The sequence below is a fragment of the Falco cherrug genome, assembly GCF_023634085.1.
Source record: "Falco cherrug isolate bFalChe1 chromosome 17 unlocalized genomic scaffold, bFalChe1.pri SUPER_17_unloc_1, whole genome shotgun sequence".
Classification (NCBI taxonomy): Eukaryota; Metazoa; Chordata; class Aves; order Falconiformes; family Falconidae; genus Falco; species Falco cherrug.
Window position 1 is genome coordinate 1 of NW_026599279.1, and position 17,850 is coordinate 17,850.

Consider the following 17,850-nt stretch of genomic DNA (forward strand, 5'->3'; position numbering starts at 1 on the left):
TCCATGTATGTTCATTCCTCCTCCAACTTAAGATTTCCTTACGCAAGTCTGATCTTTTAATTTGTAAGAAAAATTTAAGGATGTCAGCAGAATCTGAGCAAAAGGCGCCAGTTTGCAGTCCAGGTTGCAATCCGTCTGTGCGAGATTAGACGACAGAGGCAACAAAGGCAATTCCTCTCACGTATCTCCTCCAAAGTGCTTTGAGGTAACAGTTACAGTCAGAGCACGGAGGCACAGGAATCCACACCTGTCCAGTTTCTAGCCTCCTCAGGGCTGTCAGGAGGCGAAGGATGTCACTACAGAGAAGCTTTGGCAAAAGAGACACCCGTTCCTTCTCAACTGCTGCCCAGTTATAACTATCAGTCACCTGTAATCCCTGCCATCTTTGAGCTAGTGACCTACATGTGGAGCTCCCATCACTGCTCGTCCCTTGAACCATCCAACCCACCTCAGGATAGAGAGGTGGACTGGAACTCCTCCTGATTCTTCTAGACAATCTGCATCTCCGTTAGGGACATGCAACGCAATTACCTGGGAAATGAATGCCTGCGCTCCTCCTGAAACTCCTCACGTGCCACCAATTCCATAGAAGAAGTGTTTGTGAACACTTCGGGTCTGGGCTTTTTCTCTTCCCTGTTAAAATCAGTTTGACCATTATTACAATTATAGTTGGATATTTATTCCAAACAGACACCAAAATACAAAACACGGCCAAGATGAGAAAATGTTTACTGCATGTAATGCCAAACACGAACATCCTAGTCAAGCAAAACGAGTTTAGAATTCCCCCAGGATTCAGGGAAAGTTCTACAACTCCATTTGTCTTGCTTGAGTTTTGCACATTTACCATCTGCAATGAAAAGGTCTGCTGGATAAAACACGATGCCATTTTTGCTTCTGCCAGATGCACTTTAGTGTAACTGCAGTCCAAGGTGCTAACGAAATACCAAAGCGCAAACCCGTGCAACTTCCTGGAGCCAAACACTTACTCCTTTTGAAGCCTCCATTGTTCCCGTAAAACTCCTCCCTAGACAAGGGAGGCCAACGGCATCCTGGCTTCTGCCTGAAATACGGTGGCCAGCAGGACCAGGGAAGGGATTGTCCCTCTGTACTCAGCCCTGGTGAGGCTGCACCTCCAACACTGGGTTCGGTTTTGGGCCCCTCACTACAAGAAAGACACTGAGGTGCTGCAGCGTGTCCAGAGAAGAGCAACAAAGCTGCTGAAGGCTCTGGAGCACAAGTCCTGTGAGGAGCAGCTGAGGGAACTGGGGTTGGTTAACCTGGGGAAAAGGAGGCTGAGGGGAGACCTCACTGCTCCCTGCAACTACCTGAGAGGCAGCTGTAGTGAGGTGGGGGTCGGTCTCTTTTTTTCCCAGGTAACAATTGATAGGAGGAAAGGAAATGGCCTCAAGTTGCGCCACAGGAGCTTGAGATGGGATATTCGGGAAAATTCCTTCACCAAAAGGTTTGTCAAGCGTTGGAACAGGCTGCCCAAGGAAGCGGTTGGGTCACCATCCCTGGGTGTATTAAAAGAAATGTAGAGGTGGCGCTTAGGGACCTGCTGTAATGGCAGACTTTGTAGGTTTAGGTTAACTGCTGGACTCAATGATCTTAAAGGTCTTTTCCAACTAAACCTAAATGACCCTGTGATTCTATGAAGAAAGTGCTGGTGTCGCTGGGAGGGTATTTGAATGAGTCGCTGGCCGTGCTGTTGGCTGATGACATGTTTGCAGGAGCTGGGGGATATTCTGGAGCGGGGCGGGGGTATACCCAGCAGATGGAGGCTGACCAGGTGGAAACTGAGGAGGTAGTGGTGGTGGTGGTACCGCCAGCGGGAAAGGAAGCGCCTGGGGTGGGGGAGGATGCAAGGGAGGTGGAGGCACAGGTACAGAGGCTGCTGTTGATGATGGCAGTGTCGGGGCCTGAGTCCTCTGGGTACGTGTGCTACGTGGATGTCCTCCATTTGAACTCCCAGAGAAACCCAAACCCGCGTGTCACTGTCACACTCTGCCCTGATTTTAAAGAGGAATGTGAATGAAGCGGGAGCACGGTGGCGAGCCCTTCTTGTTCTCAACCTGAGCATTTTTCTGGCAGCTTCCTGTCCATTTGAGCCTACCCTCATTTCTGGATCCTCACACTTGCCTTCCACATCCTCACCCCAAGTAGTTGCCTCAGGCTTCTCCCCCTACATTCAGCTTTGTGACTGTGGGCAGAGGCTGCCCATGCTTAAAGGAGACTCCTATCTCCCAGGTGCCAGGTGCCCACGGCTCCTCTGCCACTCCTCGATACACTTCCTACTTCACACTTCCGAGCTTCAAAGTACTGCACAGATATTAACCAAGCTTCTCTCCAACTTCCTTTCAGTTCTTCCCCACAAACTTCCTAGGTTGTTGCCTCGTGATGATCTGTTTGGCCTGGTCTTGTCCCTGAACTGTTCTTTCCTTGCTTACTGAACCTGAGAATTTTAGGTATCTCTGGGACGGATTGCTGTGTTTTCTTTTGATTTATCTTTAAGATTTTATAAACACGATGCACACTTATAATCTATCCATAACAAATACATACCAAAAGGAAGAACTAACTGGTAGGGCAATAACAGCAAAAACAGATTCCTCTCTCTCCAACGGAGAGAAAGCAGCTTGGCTATTTGAGATGACTAGACTAAAGAAATTCAAAATGGTCATAAAAAACCAGCACTGACTCTTCCAACAATTTGCTCCATCACTAAGTCATTAAGAATCAAATGTTGGAGGCTGACTTCAATTGGGAAATCAGTTTCTTCAGCCCTATCCAGCCAGTAAGTAATTCGAAAGGGTGGCTTTGCACCTCATCCTGTCGTTATGTTTAATTTTGATATATACTTACGGTTTCCTCCAAAAGCGTTTCTTTTTCAGAGTCTACTTTTGGGTCACATACTGGAGTTTTATTTGTAATCGTTTTACTGCAAGCACAGATCCCCTTTGTTAGAGCCAACTCAAGCTGAGCCACTTAAAAATGAATTGCCACTTGTATTCTCCACAGCTATCTGTGCATACGCATTTCATTATAAATCAGCTACTGTAGAAGTAATGTAGGTGTTACAGCCTGGTTTAACAGGTTACAAGTCGTCAGAGACTGAATTTCTGTGAAATACTTACAGTCCCCAGCCTGGTCTGCCGCCTGCTGAGCGAACCGCACTGGCTCTCATCGGATGACCTTTTGGAGTGGGGAGAGGAAAAAGAAATAAATCCCATTCAGTTCATCTGAAGATAATTTTTTTAGAAGAAATTCTAAAGTTACGGTCACTCACCAGGTGTGGGTATTTTTTGCTCTTGGGGGCCCAGAAGACATGGTACTGCCGGTTGTCTTGCTACAGGAACCGGAAAGCCCTTGTGAATAAATGCAAACAGTTGGAAAATAAGCTCTAATAAATACTGTATTTCAAAAGCATATGTTGAAATAAAACTTAACAGACCACTGACTGACAGAGAGGAAGATTTAGAAAGTTTGGTGGCAGTCACCTGAGCAGCAGGTGTCACAGTCACAAGTGGTCGTGCAGGCGGTGACGGCGGCTGTCGCTGCTGCTGCTGAATCTCCTTATGGAGCCCTGTTGTGTAGCCGGTTCCATTGTGGAAGTTGTTCACAGCCTAGAGGCAGAAGAACAAGGACAAAAAGATCAAAGTGTCAGATTATGATGACAATAGATGAAGAAAAGCCTCCACAGGGTAAAATGACTTGTATAGTCCTGTACATGCTATCAAGCCTAGAGTAAAGCAGCACACAGAGATAGGAACACATCACATGAAACACTGCTATTAAGGACTGGTAGCTCAGAGTATCTGTAGTTAAAGGACTTCAGTGTTAACAGCGAATCTGAGAGGCAGGCAAGCATGTTTAGACAAAAGTTTGACCTGAGTTTGCCTGATTATCTCTAAAGAGTTGTCAGCTTCTGTAACAACAGACAATGCATTTGAAAAGTAAATGCAGCCTTATTCAGTTTATCCTTCTTTAAGGAGATGTCAATAATTTCCTCCCTTTCAGCTTTTTACAAACAGACTTTCCTTACAAACAGTTGATGAAAAAGTCACCACGTTACCTGGCGCAGGAAGTTGTTGGCAACTAAAGCGTCAGGAGAAACACCTGTCTGATGACACGCCGGGCAAGTATGTTCCTCCGATTCCAGTAAAGCTGTTCTAATACCTGTGTGTAATTAGAAGCGTCAAAATAGGTTTCAGCCAAAGTAGGGAAATCTTTGGGGTTCTCATCAATTATAAGAACACACAGACGATTAATGGCTGGATATGGTCTTGAATGGAGAGCATGAAGCTATAAATGTTCATTAGTGTAAAAAATGCCCAGTATGCAGCAAATCGCTATACAGTTTTGACATTTCCCTGTTGTAACAGCTGAAGACCATAGAGTGGGCTGTGTCCTGATGTTTGGACTAGTCTTTTTTCTACTACCGAGTACAGCAAGAAGCCACCAACATCAAGGCTAATGAACAAAGCACATCTCAAAAAGCCATGAGTCGGTTCGAGTTTTGAAGGTTTAACCAACTCCTGTGGCAAAGAATGTAGATTAAATGCCCGACTGCCTGTTTGTGGCGGACCAGAGTCAGTCACCAGAGCTGGCTCTATAGTTGTGTATGAGAGAAAGAGCTGTGGACAAACTACGTGCATTCCATATCTAATACTGTATTCACCTGCACAATTATGCACTCTTCTCGTACTCGACCTTCCGCATGTGAAGAAGATTTGACTAGATACACAGAAAGGGAAAAAAGCTCTTTGGCCTTTGGGTTTGTTTTTTTTTTTCCCCCCCATTACGGAGAAGAGGCCTTTCCTACTCCGGGCGTACTGAAGTATGAAATAGACCTGGTAGCACAGGTGATCTCCTATTCCTGCTTTCAGAAGATCTGATGTGGTGTTTTGGATTAAAAAACACGGGAGGGGAGTTTACTCCTTACATTACATTACGCCCTTACATTCGTCACAATAACTTGCTCCACAGCATGGAATAAGCGCTGCATCCGTCACTGGATCTTTACAAATGGGACATAACAACTCGTTTGGAACAGGCCTGTCTGCGGAGGAGGAGGAGGGCTCCTCTGGTAAAAAGGGTGGCTTTTCCTTTTTCTCTCTAGCATAAGCTTCCCTGGAGGGCAGGTGGGGAAGGAAAAAGAAAAAAGTGAAAGATGGGAAAGGAAAAATTTTCCAAGCTTTGGATTTTATCAAACAAAGGTAATAGATGGAAGTCTTCTCACTCCACATTGGCTTTCTACAACGTAGGCATTTACGCTAAATGACTTCTCTAGAGCCACACTATCAGAAGAAGAAGGAGGGGGGAACATTTTTCCTTCTGCAGAACTCTCCCATCCGTTGGATCAACTACGAAATGAGCTCAGACTAGAAAAATAATTGCTTGACAGCTAGAGAGCAGGGGAAAGGAATCCCACCTCTCCTTTGCCAGAGGGTAAGTGCAAATTGCTGGATCAGGGTAAAGTTCGTCCCCAAGTAATTTCATTTTGTAAATGAAAGAAGTCTGTGCTACAGCTTCTACAACAGGAGATCCATGACAGAAAAAGGGAAGTGCTACCGAGTGCACTTTCCAACAGCCACTCCTGTCAGCACACAGCAGTAATTTCTTAGTTTATAGCAACAGGAACACTTCAGCCCGTTTCACACATGAGATTTGTTAAAAGTCAGAGGAGGAGGAAATCTCAGTCCAAGGGCTATTTGTTAAATTTTGCAAGAAGCCTTTGAAACATAAACCAGAAGCAAAATGAGCATTCAGAGAGAATGATGCCAGCTGGAAACACTACTGAAATGCCTTGCAGAAATACAGGTTCTTAGCATACCCCAAGGTCAGCCAGCTTCCCGGGGCATGAACAGTAGGACTACTCTATTTCAATATGGGAAAGTATTGCAGATTTTAAGGTTAAGATACGACGGTAGTGCTTCCTCCCTCGTAATTAGAGGCTGGCCACCTCGGCTGCATTGCCACTCAGACATTTACGCATGGTTGCTCTCATTCGCATTTTGGTCGGTCCGATTAATTCCATACTTACGCATTAATAGTTGGTATTGCGTATTTCCCAGCCTTTGTCAGCATGGCACCTTTTGTGTTGGGATCCTTCACCTCCACCAGGAAACTCCTTGGAATTCCGGTGCTCCTTTTAATTCTGCAAACAGGCTCCACATTTTTGTCCTGTTGAGAACAGAAATGCAGACATCTCTCCTCTTCAGATGCACACTTAAAATGACGTTTCAGAGATAATTTTAAGCAGCGAAAGCCTTTAATCCCCTCCTTTTACCTAACATAATGGCTGCTCGACTCAAACTCCTGCTTTCCCCAACGAGCATAGCCAGGACGTACCACAGGTTTGAGCAGAGTTTTGAACCCAGTCGTCATTCTTTGGCTTAACTTCAGGACCCTTCAGGGTGAAACAGCCCTTTGCTCACCGTCCGCTCAGAGCAGAGGCACAAACCTGTTCCCCCTCCAAAGCCCCTGGGCAACGTGTGAGAGCTTAATTCAGGGTCTCCAAATCAGCCCCCATGGAAACTTACATTCACATCTATATAGGAAGGCTGAATTCATCCCTCCTGCACGTACATTCAGGGACTGATGTTAAACGGCATGAATATTCAGCCAGAGGCTTCTGTAGTTAAAACTGACAGATACTCAATAGACGGGGTCGACAGAAACCTCTTGTTTTTAGAGGAAATACCAACAACTTTGAACTGTCATTAGAAAGAGTTAGAACCAGGAACATTTCCAGTACTATTGAAATAGATACAAATATGTATGAAAGTTCACTGAGAAAGATCTATGGACATCTTTAATGTCTGTGACCTAGAGAAAAAAAAAGTTTCACATTTAGAATTCCAAGTTTCCCTTGAATTTGGGAGGGCTTTGCAACATTGCCATGTAACATTTCTCCCCGAGAGAAACAATTCTTACTGGGAGTGTTCATGTCTTTGTCACATAAATGCCAAGGTAAAAAACCCTAAAAGCTCGGTAACACCAGAGGCCTGCCCCAATCTTACCCTATTTACCGGGCAGTTCTTGGCATAGTGGCCAGGTTTTCCACAGCAAAAGCAACTGGATGATGGTGGAGGCAGATCCAAGGGTTCCCTCAAGTAACTAGAAGGTTTGGGGAAAAAAAGGAAAAGGTATGCATGTGTCTCTCTTCTTAAAAGAAACATCTCCATACTTTTTCCATAACCTTTGAAGATCACATTTGATACTTACTTGGATGGATCGTATTCATGGCAGGACTGTATCATCATCGCCTTTATCTTATCCTCTTCGGAAGCATTGGCTTCAGCCAGGTTGGCAGTCTGTTTAACAGGTAATGGTTATTTGACACACACATTAGGCTACAAATAGGCTCTCTTTGTACCTTACATAAAGACTTGTGAAGCCAATCCAAGTTTTGTCCAAGCGGACTGAAGCTATGTGTAGAAAAAAGCCCACCAGCCAGCATTTTGAAGCTGGTCTTTAAGCTCCAGACTAGTCAAAGAAGCTAGCCATGGTACATTTAACTGAGAAAGATGTGTGCAAGTAGCAGTATTTACATTCTGCAGTGTCAAAAGGACACACAACTTCAGAGTCGTGGCAGTTGGTTTTGCTTGCTGAAATTCAGCTTCAGACCCAGAAGCATTAAAAGGAATCAAGCTTTCTATAATCCCTCAGCAAGAGAAAAGATTCTTTTCAGCAGACATCTGACCATCATGTGCTGTAGGCAGTCCAAACCGCACGGTTCCGCCCCCTCCCCCACCGCCACTCGCTTCTTCATAGGAAGTGACTGAACTACAATTTTTTTCCAGTTGTCACTGTCCTTTTAACACGCAAATTGTAATATAAACCTTACGCAGAACTAGATCTTCGAACTATGGAAGCCAGATGGTTTTTTTTACACAGTACTTCTTCAAATGTTTCTATTACACACTAGTCCAGATACAAGCAGGGTCAAAGGGGGTGACTGTAAATTATTTGGAACTTCAAGCACCTATCCTACAGACCAACTGCTCATGTTTTCCTTTTTACATGCATTCACTCACGAAAGCAACCAACTAGTTTCCACATGTTATTTCATCTAGCTGTTCCATATACGCAGGAACATAATCCAGATCGCCATCTATGAAATCATTTCCAGTAACATTTGCAGAGAACTTTTATAGACACTTGACTGATTTGTCTGAACCCAAATGGTTTACAAAACACATCCAAAACCCACAACACATTTCTAGGAACAGACCACCATTCAAATATGGCATTCAATACATAGTCATAACAAAGCAGAAAAGTTCTTACTACACATTGCCTCCTGTGCCAGCCTGCACTAAAGAGGCTAGGGTAACAGTTCGGAGCTGCTTTGTTACCTATCTCCGTATTTCTGAAATCTTTGAATTTCTCAAAAGCTTGGACAGTTTTCCACATTTTAGAGTAAATTTCACATGACTTTACAGAACCAAGGGACAGCCCTGAGGGAGACCAATGTCTTTTGGTGGCTGCTTCCCAAACTAATTCTGCACACACCTCCACCCCCACCCCCACCCTGCCGCAAAATGTTAATTAACACAATTAAATTTATTAAGAAAATAAATAAATGCAGCGAGCAAGGGAAGACGTTCCCAGTGGGAAGGATTTCTTTCTCTTGGACATGAGCTCTGGCCTTCATTTTCAGAGGAAAGAACTAGCTCCTCTGCGTTAGGCCCTGCCTTCTCTAGTCTTTGTAACTTTAAAGACTATGCTTTTAATCACTTCTGTGGCTAGCACTACGCCTCTTCACCAAGTGCAATCACTAGTGTTTCCCCAGACAACGTTACACGTTGCTGAGCACAAAATACAAGCAGTTCCATTACAAAATATGCTTTCAGGCGGTCACGTCTGCTGATGTGCCTCGCATAAACACTGGCACAGTCCTATCAACAATTAGGTGCACTTGCACACTTTTCACAGTCTGCATGTAAACAAATTAGGTTGCGTCGTCCTCTATCTGTATGCCACAATTCAAGCAGTCCCGCACCATTCAAAGAATGGATCTGTAACTGTAATGACTAAAACTTCAAAAACAGCCATGCAATTGTCCATGTTCCAGAAACACGTCTGTTCTGGCTGTTGCAAAGGCCCTAGAAATGTCCATGACTTACAGCCAATTAAATCCTGCTGTAAAAATGGTGTTAGTTTCCAATGAACAATGAGCGGGACGTATGAAAAATGGTAAACAGCTTCTGAAGTGCTGCTTCTTTGTGTCTTGCAGATGAGTAACACTGCAGCATTACACTGAGGCCAATAAGGTGCTCCCCTTCCATCTTCCCAAGCTGGGAACTACTCTCTACAGGATAGTATCAAAGTAATATTTTAAAGTTAGGAGAAACACTCTGAATTATTAACAATTAATGTTTTGCTCATATTACAGCAGTTATCCAGCTAGAGAGCACAGTGTAAGGCTTGAAAATACAAGGATACACACCCACACCCACCCCTTTCTTTTTAACACGATTTCACAAGCAAGTACATCTAAGCATACCTTAATAAGCTGGGCCAGAGAAAGAGGTGCGGAAGGGTCGCCAATCTATTCAGAAAAATTAAACACATACTCAAGTTCTACAATCAAAACAGAGCAATAGTTCACCCCTACTGCTGTATGAAAGCCTGCGCTATATCCTCTGAGTGTCACTGGAAGAGCCACCTCCAAGCCAGTGGAATTTATACTTGTTCAAAACAAAGTCCAAACCTTAAACAGCTTAAGTATGCCTATGTTGTTAATGAGAAGAAACTAAAGCAACCAACCCCTCCTGAGATCAACCTATTGCTCAGAATACCTCAGAGGGGGACCCTTGTCAAATGCTCACAACTGCTTAAAAGACGGAGGGTTAAGGAAGCTGTCCATTTGCAGCTCGAAAGGATCTAAAAAAATTATTTCCGTTTATTTGAGTAGGAAGTGTCACTACAGGAAACATTGTCAGTGCAGTTTATAAATTAATCAGTTAATAGCTCATCATTTACTAAATGCACACAAGTATGATTCATGAATGCAGTATAGTTTTTGCGCTGTCTTTCATTTACTTTAATTAGACCCCAAGTTCACGAATTTCTCGATTAAGTTATCCTAAGAGCTTACAAAGTGATCAGATCCAGTGACCTAGAGCTCATGTAATGCCTCACTCCATTCTAGTGAAGAACAAGCAGTTATACTTACAGATGAAAACCAACCACCACCACAAAGTAATGTTTGTACTATGAGGGCTATTTTGAAATGCATCGTTGCACGTAGCATACCCCCCAAGGGCCAAGTGGAGATCTAGGCCATTACTAGTCAAGTGTCTCCTCGAGTTACTTATTCATGTCTTAGCAGCAGAACAACAGTGTTTTCTGACCGGAAGAAAAATGCTGCCCCTTTTCCAAATGTAAATTCAAAGTGGTGGCGTACTGAAGAGTGGCACCAAGTTCAGTGGTGCAAACCTTGAACCTACAAGCTCTAAAAATGAGCATACATTATCGGTACAACACACAGTCACACAAGAAATATTCTAGCCTATTCAGTACGAAATGCAATGCGTTACTAGGCACAAATACCATTATTCACATTAGAACCGCGCAAATGTTGGCATTGCTCAGTTTTCACTATGCTGAATCAAATACATTGGATTTACAGCATACACTATGTTTCACTGGAAAATATGTTTGAGATATATATATTATAAATATTATATATAAACCATATATATTTTATATATTTTTATATATATTAAAAAATTAGTACAAGGCTACATTTCTTAGACTTAGGTGCAGCATGTAGAAAAAAGTTTCAGCTTGTGTTTTTACATACCTCTTTTGATGTTCTACTCGCTGGCCCAGTTCGACTTCTAGAAGAAGAAAGAAAGATGATCAGAACTTAAAATAAAGCACTCGTAACCAACATAAAGCAGGGAAAACAGTTTATAAAACCTGAACATCAAAACATTGTGTACTGGCAGTCTTATGAATACGGAAATTTATTTCTATACATAAAGTGTGCTCTCCTGGTGCATTCAGTGCAATTGAAATAAAACCCAAAATCCCATTCCTTCTTTGCCCCCAATGACTCTAAGATACAGAATACAGCAGTGCAAGAAGAAGTCCTCAGATATTTTCTTTCTGCTCTCTAAGTACCAAAACTGTGAAGACTGTGCTACATTTTTCTGTTCTTAAATAGTCAGCCATCCAAATACGAAGGCACCTTCAGGCAATCTGTATAGCCCCACTACCACAAATAGGTACCAGATAGAGCACTTTGGTTTCTACACTCCTCTGACAAAACGAGAACAGTTGTCTGTAGAAAAGTGTTTCTTGGTGGAAGCCCAAGCACTGTGTTCAGGTACCTACCATACTTAGCCTAAAGTGACTACAAATAGCAGTAGAAACATCACCTGAAAGCAGTTCCTAGGATTTTCTGAGATCGAGGAGGCCTGTGTTAAAAAAATAAGAAAAAAAGTCTTGATTACCAGAACTTCCTTTAAGATCATCTTGAACATGCTACAATATTTTAGGGAACACTTATGACACACAAGCCCTTGCCGAGATTCCACATACTCGTTGGTCTGTACCTGCATGCTACTCATGAATCAAACATGCAACCGCCCATCTAGTTAACAAACAATTCATACCTCATCCAAAGCGTCCCACGAGCAGAGGCAACCCAAAGGCTGCTGTGCAAGTCCTGCACAAATAGAAAGGCTCATACTTCCTGCCACTGCTACACCACCACCAGGCTTGCAAGTACAGCCACGTACCTCCTGAAGATGAGGAAGCGCGAGGAAAAGCTTTAGATTACCACACCATGGTTTCTTCATCCACTTGCCTTGAGGAAGATACTACAAGGTGACTAACGCATTCCTGAAGGCCTCTCCACCATGACAGCATGCATTCACCATTCCCAAACATTAACAACTCTACCAGTTGTTTCCACAATGGTTCCAGCTGAAGGAATAGAAAGCTGACCTGCCTGATCCATTTGCAACTTTAGCAGAGCAGCGGCATTCATCCCTTATCCCCACGTGCAGGTGCTTCTTGGATCTTTGATGCTAGTGGCACCTAGCCTCTCATTTTAGGGCAGCATTCCAAAACCAGGAGAGGGTGTCATCCAACCAGAAATGGAGGCTATATTGACAAGACAGCACTAAGCATCCCGATCTAAATTAACCCCCCAAACAAGGCCATGCTTAGCAGCACAGCGCTGTGGCATCCAGAAACTCTTGGTAGTGCCTGAAAGCACTAATATGCCCAAAGCTTACAGGAGAGCCACATAAATTCAGGGGGGTTTGCTTGCAGATGCTTCATGGGTACTAGGATGCTGCTGTACTGTTTGTTTGAGACACGCTGAAACTCGCCGGTATACTTTATTTATTGAGAACTAACATTAGAAAGACACGGCATAACCACAAGTCAATAATATCTACTAATGGTGGAGGAGAGGTCTGTCTTGAAGAAGGCTGGAAAACATGACCATTCAAACCATGCTGATGCAGCTGATACAGAACTGGACTGAACGAATACATCGATGACAGCAACAATGCTGTAGTCAGGCTTACATTTGAATATCTGCAATTGTAATCAGATCTCTGTCCTCCATAAATCTGAGGAATACAGCAGTAATACCTGGAGCACAGAGAGCAGCTTAGGGTGAAATCAAACTTAGAAAGGTAACTACCAACATTTGGGAATGTGCTCAACTGCTTTCTGAGCTTCAGATTTGGAAAAGATCAACTGCTCCTTCACCGTCCTGGCACAAAAGGCAATACGCTTTAGGACGTTGCTCTTTTTCTCTTGCCCGACACAGGCATTGTCTTTAGGAAACTAATAGGAATCACTTAAGAATGAAACTTCTTGTTCGCACGGTTTGCCAGCTGGCCACTCTCAGTCTTTCCTCTGGAGACAGCATGCAGCCCCGCCACCCCCACCCCTCTGGGGTGTAAGAATACCCTGCCCCCCCCGCCCCCAAACAAAGGAAGCAGTCAAACACTGGGACTCGGACTGCTGGCAGATGGGAACCAATTACCAGTTCACACTGCAATGTGTCTCTCCGTTTACTCTAAAAGCAATACAAGCAAAAGCATAAAATAAGGAATCTCTCTGCATAGAGGAAACAGGATGGAGAACTTGACTCTCAGAAAAACCAACCCCAAGAACAAACCCAATTCAAACGTCTGAACAGCTACCACTGTTGGACTTTGAATGCCACGTCCCAGCGGGCTGAAAAATCTAAGTCTGCTTTGGGACAGATACATTCAAATCTGCCCTGTCACAACACAATTTAACAGCAGCTTTAACAAGAAAGAGACAACCGGAATGCCTCCGTAAACCAACAGCCACAAAGAAGGTGAACACACTGAAACCCCTCCCAAAGAACACAACGCGTTATGGCTACTTACCCAAGGTCTGTCTTGCCGGTAGCTTTAACTCCTCTAACAGGGACTCTCCTAACAGTTACCGATGAGTGCCTTGGAATCAGGGCATTGTCATCTGTGTATTCTGAAAACAACATCAATACAGAGAAAGCATCAGTCAGTTCGTAAGAGTGATATTAATATGTCATGACATAGCACTTCAGGGAACCCTTTACGGATAGAAAAGCAACATTTTACACACAGCGTCATGCTTTTATCATGTCCACACACTCACGGTACCTTTCCAGAAATCTTCAGGTCTGATAGTCAAACACAAGCAGCAAAATCTTTTCCATTTGTTTTGAATCGTTTCAATGCCAACAGCAAAATGGTCTCTAAAGTCACTAAAGCAGAGTCTGCTAAAACATGAGGCTCTTTCCTGATCTAACTTTCATTGCTTTTGCTCCTGTTAGCTTACAAAACCCTAGAACATGTCTCTATAATAGCGAGCACGGAAGAGGACACTCCCACCCCGCCTCCCACCTTTTAAAACACATCCCAACCATCCATTTTGCCTTCCCACCATCTTCAAAAAGAGTCCACCATCTCTTTTTTTTCCCCCCAGTGATGTGTAAAATCCTGTTTACTTTTAGCTTCTATTAGCATTGCTTCTATTACGAGATTTCCGTGATCACGCGGCTCGGAAAACTCTGAACAAGTTGGCCATCTTCACTCAAGGTTCACTGAAGGGTCTTTCCAAGATCATGCCAACATTTAGTCAGGACTCCTGCACAAAGTTATAAAACCCACTACCATATCTCCACAGGGAAGATCTCCAAGAACCCCCTTTAGGCAGAGCATCCAGGCCTAGTTCTTTCCTTCATCTTCTGAAGGTGACTTTAAGCACGTAGATGCTGTTCAATAAAAACGGAAAGTCACGGTTATGTATAAAACCCCAAAATCTGGCATACACATAAATGACACCGAAATGTATTCCTTAGCTTTGCTCTGACAACCGCTGGGGAATTTTTGCATTTTCACAGGGAAAACACCCTTACAAAAGTTCCAGTAAGCATCTGTGTCACAACCTGTACGTCTGCCTCTACCTGCATGTTTGTCTCTACTGCTGTATATGACACGCGATCCCGTAACACCCCCAAGACCCCTAACACCGTGCTGTTAAGTCTGCTCACAGATACTCTCCTGAACCTACTTTACCTATCTGTAGGTAAACAGCGTGTTTAGGTCCAACCACTTGAAAGGCTGGAGCCAAAGTTACAGTTACCGCAGCAGGCATGTTATTCTGTTTAAGTTTTAATACATCAAAGAGGAAGAGGAAAAAATCCTATGAGTACACATTGTAAAGACAAGACTGTTGTGGGAATGTCACAGAACCACAGGAAAAAAGAAAAAAAACCCCAACCGATAAAATTTGAATGTTTAAGGAATGGAGATGGTTTCCAAGTCTTTGTATTTCTGACAAGTCATATTCCAAAGTCTTTAATCACATGCAGGCTTTGCCAGACGGTAGATTACCAAACTGAAACAGCACACTAAGTAATACAAAACCATTACCGTCTCTGAGAATCAAGCACCATTTCTCAGATTCAAAAGAACTTAGGGTTTCTCTAAGAACATTTCTAGGTATATTCACCATAACTGATCTGCCATAAAACTTCAGTACTGCCCTGACACCGTTTAACACGCAGTACCACGACAAAAATGCACCGTTTGAAAGAAATGAAGAAATGATGCTCAACAGCATCTGAATGAATGTGTAGCATGGTGCAGCAAAGAAGCTGTATTAGCAAGAAATGCCAAGTATACTTTAGACAGAACACTCGTCTACAAGATGGCTTTCCAGGGTCTGCATAGATTCTCACTCACAGATACACCCTTGATCCAAAACGTTGCTACTGAGCAGTTTCTGCAGCAGCCAAGCACCGCTTTTCCAATGCGGTGGAGTAAAAGTAGCTGAAGACAAATTTCAGTCACCAAACCCACTTTTTTTTCCCCTTTAAATTAGCCACCCACTCCTTTTCTATCATGTTCAGCCTTCTCTGCCGGCTTTCAAAGAAATCTGGCAGGTCTGTGATGACAAGGCATTGTCCCACATTCCCTTATCGTTTTAGCTAGAAGGGTTCCCAGAAACCAAACCTCTTCCACGCGCGGTGTCGCACACGGACCCCGTACGCTGCTGTGCCTGGCTGCGCACACAGCCCTGACGGCAGCTGCCAGCGCACAACCACGGAAGAGCAGCTCTGAGGCCCCAGCACAAGTCACTGCTGCCGGCCGTGGCCCAACTGCCTCACTGGCCGCCTGCGCCGCCGCCAGCCGGCCGGTCCCCGGTCCCCGCGCCCGCCGCCCCCACGCACCTTCCATGGTCTGGGCGTTGGTGACCTGCAGGTCGCAGTGGGTCGCCTTCAGCCTCTCGCGGCCCATGATCTGGCGCCTGAGGTCGCGCAGGGAGATGTGGGGGCCGTGAAAGGTGACCACATCGGAGTTCAGCCTGGAGGAGAACTTGTAGTGGACACACGACATGGCCGGGGCCAGGCGGTGCCCGCTCCGCGATGGCACCTCACGCAGCAGCTGGCCTCGCGGCCCCCACAGCAGGTCAGGGCCCACCGAGGGGCTGGGGCCAGCAGCGCGGGCTGAGCCCGCCGGCTCCTCCTCGCAGCCCCGGTGGGAGGACGATGGGGACAGGCCCTGGCTCGGCCTCCGCTCCCTCCTCGCACCAGCGCTGCCAGGCCAAGCTGCTCGCTATGGCAACCCAGGCGGCTCCGCATTGTGACAGAGGGGCTCAGGGGGCCACTCAGCACCCCTGGGGGAGGGGCCTTCATCAGCCCCGCCTGGGCCGCCGGTGTCCCTGCTGTCCCCCAGCCTGTCACCGCCCCGTGCCCTGTCACCCCCCAGGCTGTCACGGCCTGCTGTCCCCTCCTGTCACCCTCGATGCTGCCACTGCCTGCTGTCCCCTCCTGTCACCACGCAGGCTGTCATGGCCTGCTGTCCCCTCCTGTCACCCCCATGCTGTCCCAATCTGCTGTCCCCTCCTGTCATCCCCAGGTTTTCACGGCCTGCTGTCCCCTCCTGTCACCTCCCAGGCTGTCATGGCCTGCTGTCCCCTCCTGTCACCACCCAGGCTGTCACTGCCTGCTGTCCCCTCCGGTAACCCCCAGGCCTGTCCCTGCCTACAGTCCCCTCTGGTCACACTCCACACTGCCACTGCCTGCTGTCCCCTCCTGTCATCCCCAGGCTGTCACTACCTGGTGACATAAGCTACATAAGATAAAAAAGAAAAAAGAAAAAAACCAAAACGAAAACCTGCTTAGGTGAACACCAAAACACCCATGACTTTCTCAGACTCTTCACTACCCCACATGTGAGTCAAGGGACAGGATCTCCCAAAGGCTCTTTTGCAGGCACTTCCTGAAGACACCCCCACCCCCCACCCCACCCTGCTTTTCTACAAGTGCACAAAGAGGTGAAGAAGAGTTTCATGTTTAAGTTAAAGGAGGCAGTTTCTGAAATTAGCTTAGGTGAAAAAACCAAGGTGGTGTACTCATGGATTTTCTCCTCTGCAAAGCCATGAAGAAAACATGAACCGCACTCCCCAAAGGCAAAGGAGCAAACTGAGGGAGAGCAGCTCATCGGCGCCTTTCAGAGCTTCAGCAGTCTGGGGAAATGGGAAAAAAACCCATACAAAGAGAAACAGCAGCCAAGAAGCACTTTTATAGAATGCATATTGGGGCCTGTTCCAGACCTCAGAATGACTTTCAATATTGCTTTGCATGACTATTAGACCAAGGCCTAAAGTGGAGTGATAGCTTCTGCTTGCCGGGGCATGAGAAGATCCCTCAAATGAGCGACACAGTAACAAGTAAACACCAAAGGCAACAGCGGAGCTTACCATTTCCCTCCACTGGCGACCAGCTGTGCAGTAAACCAGCTTAACCAGCCTCCCTAAGGATGGCTCTAAAGTCACTGAAAAGGAAAAAAAGAAGGTAAGTTCCTAGCCTGGAATGCAAAGGCACCATCTTGGCTCCCAGGCAGGTGGCACTGATGGCCCAGCAGGGTCATGTCCCCACGTTCCAGGAAAGATAAAAAAAGTGCAGGACGTGTTTGTGGGGTGGGTTTGATGCATCCTTTCCGTTTGGTGAAAGCCTGAGGAAGGATGTACCCCACGGTGGGACCGGTGGCACTTTAGACCTGAGGTTAAAAAAGTGCTGCACATCAGTGACACTGCCCAAGCTGCTTTCACCACCAAACAATAAAAGATTTGCTTTCTCCAGTATGGTGGGAATGATGCCATAAAGTCGGTCATGGAGAGAAACCCTCTAAGCCTTGCTTGCAAGTTTCAGAAGGCAGGCATTCTTTATGGCAGTGCTGGGAGCACGGGGGAATGTTTCCTCTGAGCGTGCTCACCCAGTTACTCGAGGGCACGCACTATGGACAGCAGAGCACTTGCACACTCATAGCGCATTACACATGCATTTTCAGT

General features: G+C 45.4%; 2 protein-coding genes across 2 annotated transcripts; both read right to left on the reverse strand.

Moving 5' to 3' along the window:
* Window positions 1–3,289: 3,289 nt before the first annotated feature.
* On the reverse strand, window positions 3,290–9,296 carry LOC129734816 (E3 ubiquitin-protein ligase RBBP6-like; the record flags this gene model as incomplete). The annotated part of the gene is made up of 8 exons (XM_055700042.1): window positions 9,267–9,296; window positions 7,231–7,319; window positions 7,026–7,122; window positions 6,047–6,186; window positions 4,964–5,133; window positions 4,076–4,179; window positions 3,501–3,626; window positions 3,290–3,349 (listed from the first exon to the last, which is right to left on the reverse strand). Coding segments are annotated over exons 1-8 (816 nt in total), but the record flags the coding sequence as incomplete, so codon positions are not given.
* Window positions 9,297–10,795: 1,499 nt separating this feature from the next.
* Window positions 10,796–15,964, reverse strand: LOC129734817 (E3 ubiquitin-protein ligase RBBP6-like). Its single transcript, XM_055700043.1, has 3 exons — window positions 15,728–15,964; window positions 13,398–13,497; window positions 10,796–10,853 (listed from the first exon to the last, which is right to left on the reverse strand). Exons 1-3 carry the CDS (start codon window positions 15,891–15,893, stop codon window positions 10,796–10,798), a joined length of 324 nt encoding a protein of 107 aa, XP_055556018.1. The 5' UTR covers window positions 15,894–15,964.
* Between the last annotated feature and the right edge of the window lie 1,886 nt (window positions 15,965–17,850).

Bases quoted from the DNA above. Each gene is read 5' to 3' on its own strand.
- LOC129734817 (XM_055700043.1), bottom strand. From the start codon at position 15,893: ATGTCGTGTGTCCACTACAAGTTCTCCTCCAGGCTGAACTCCGATGTG. The intron at 13,498-15,727 runs GTGCGTGGGGGC...TGTTGTTTTCAG, and splicing joins CAACGCCCAGACCATGGAAG to AATACACAGATGACAATGCC. The intron at 10,854-13,397 runs GTAAGTAGCCAT...TTCTTCTTCTAG, and splicing joins ACCGGCAAGACAGACCTTGG to AAGTCGAACTGGGCCAGCGA.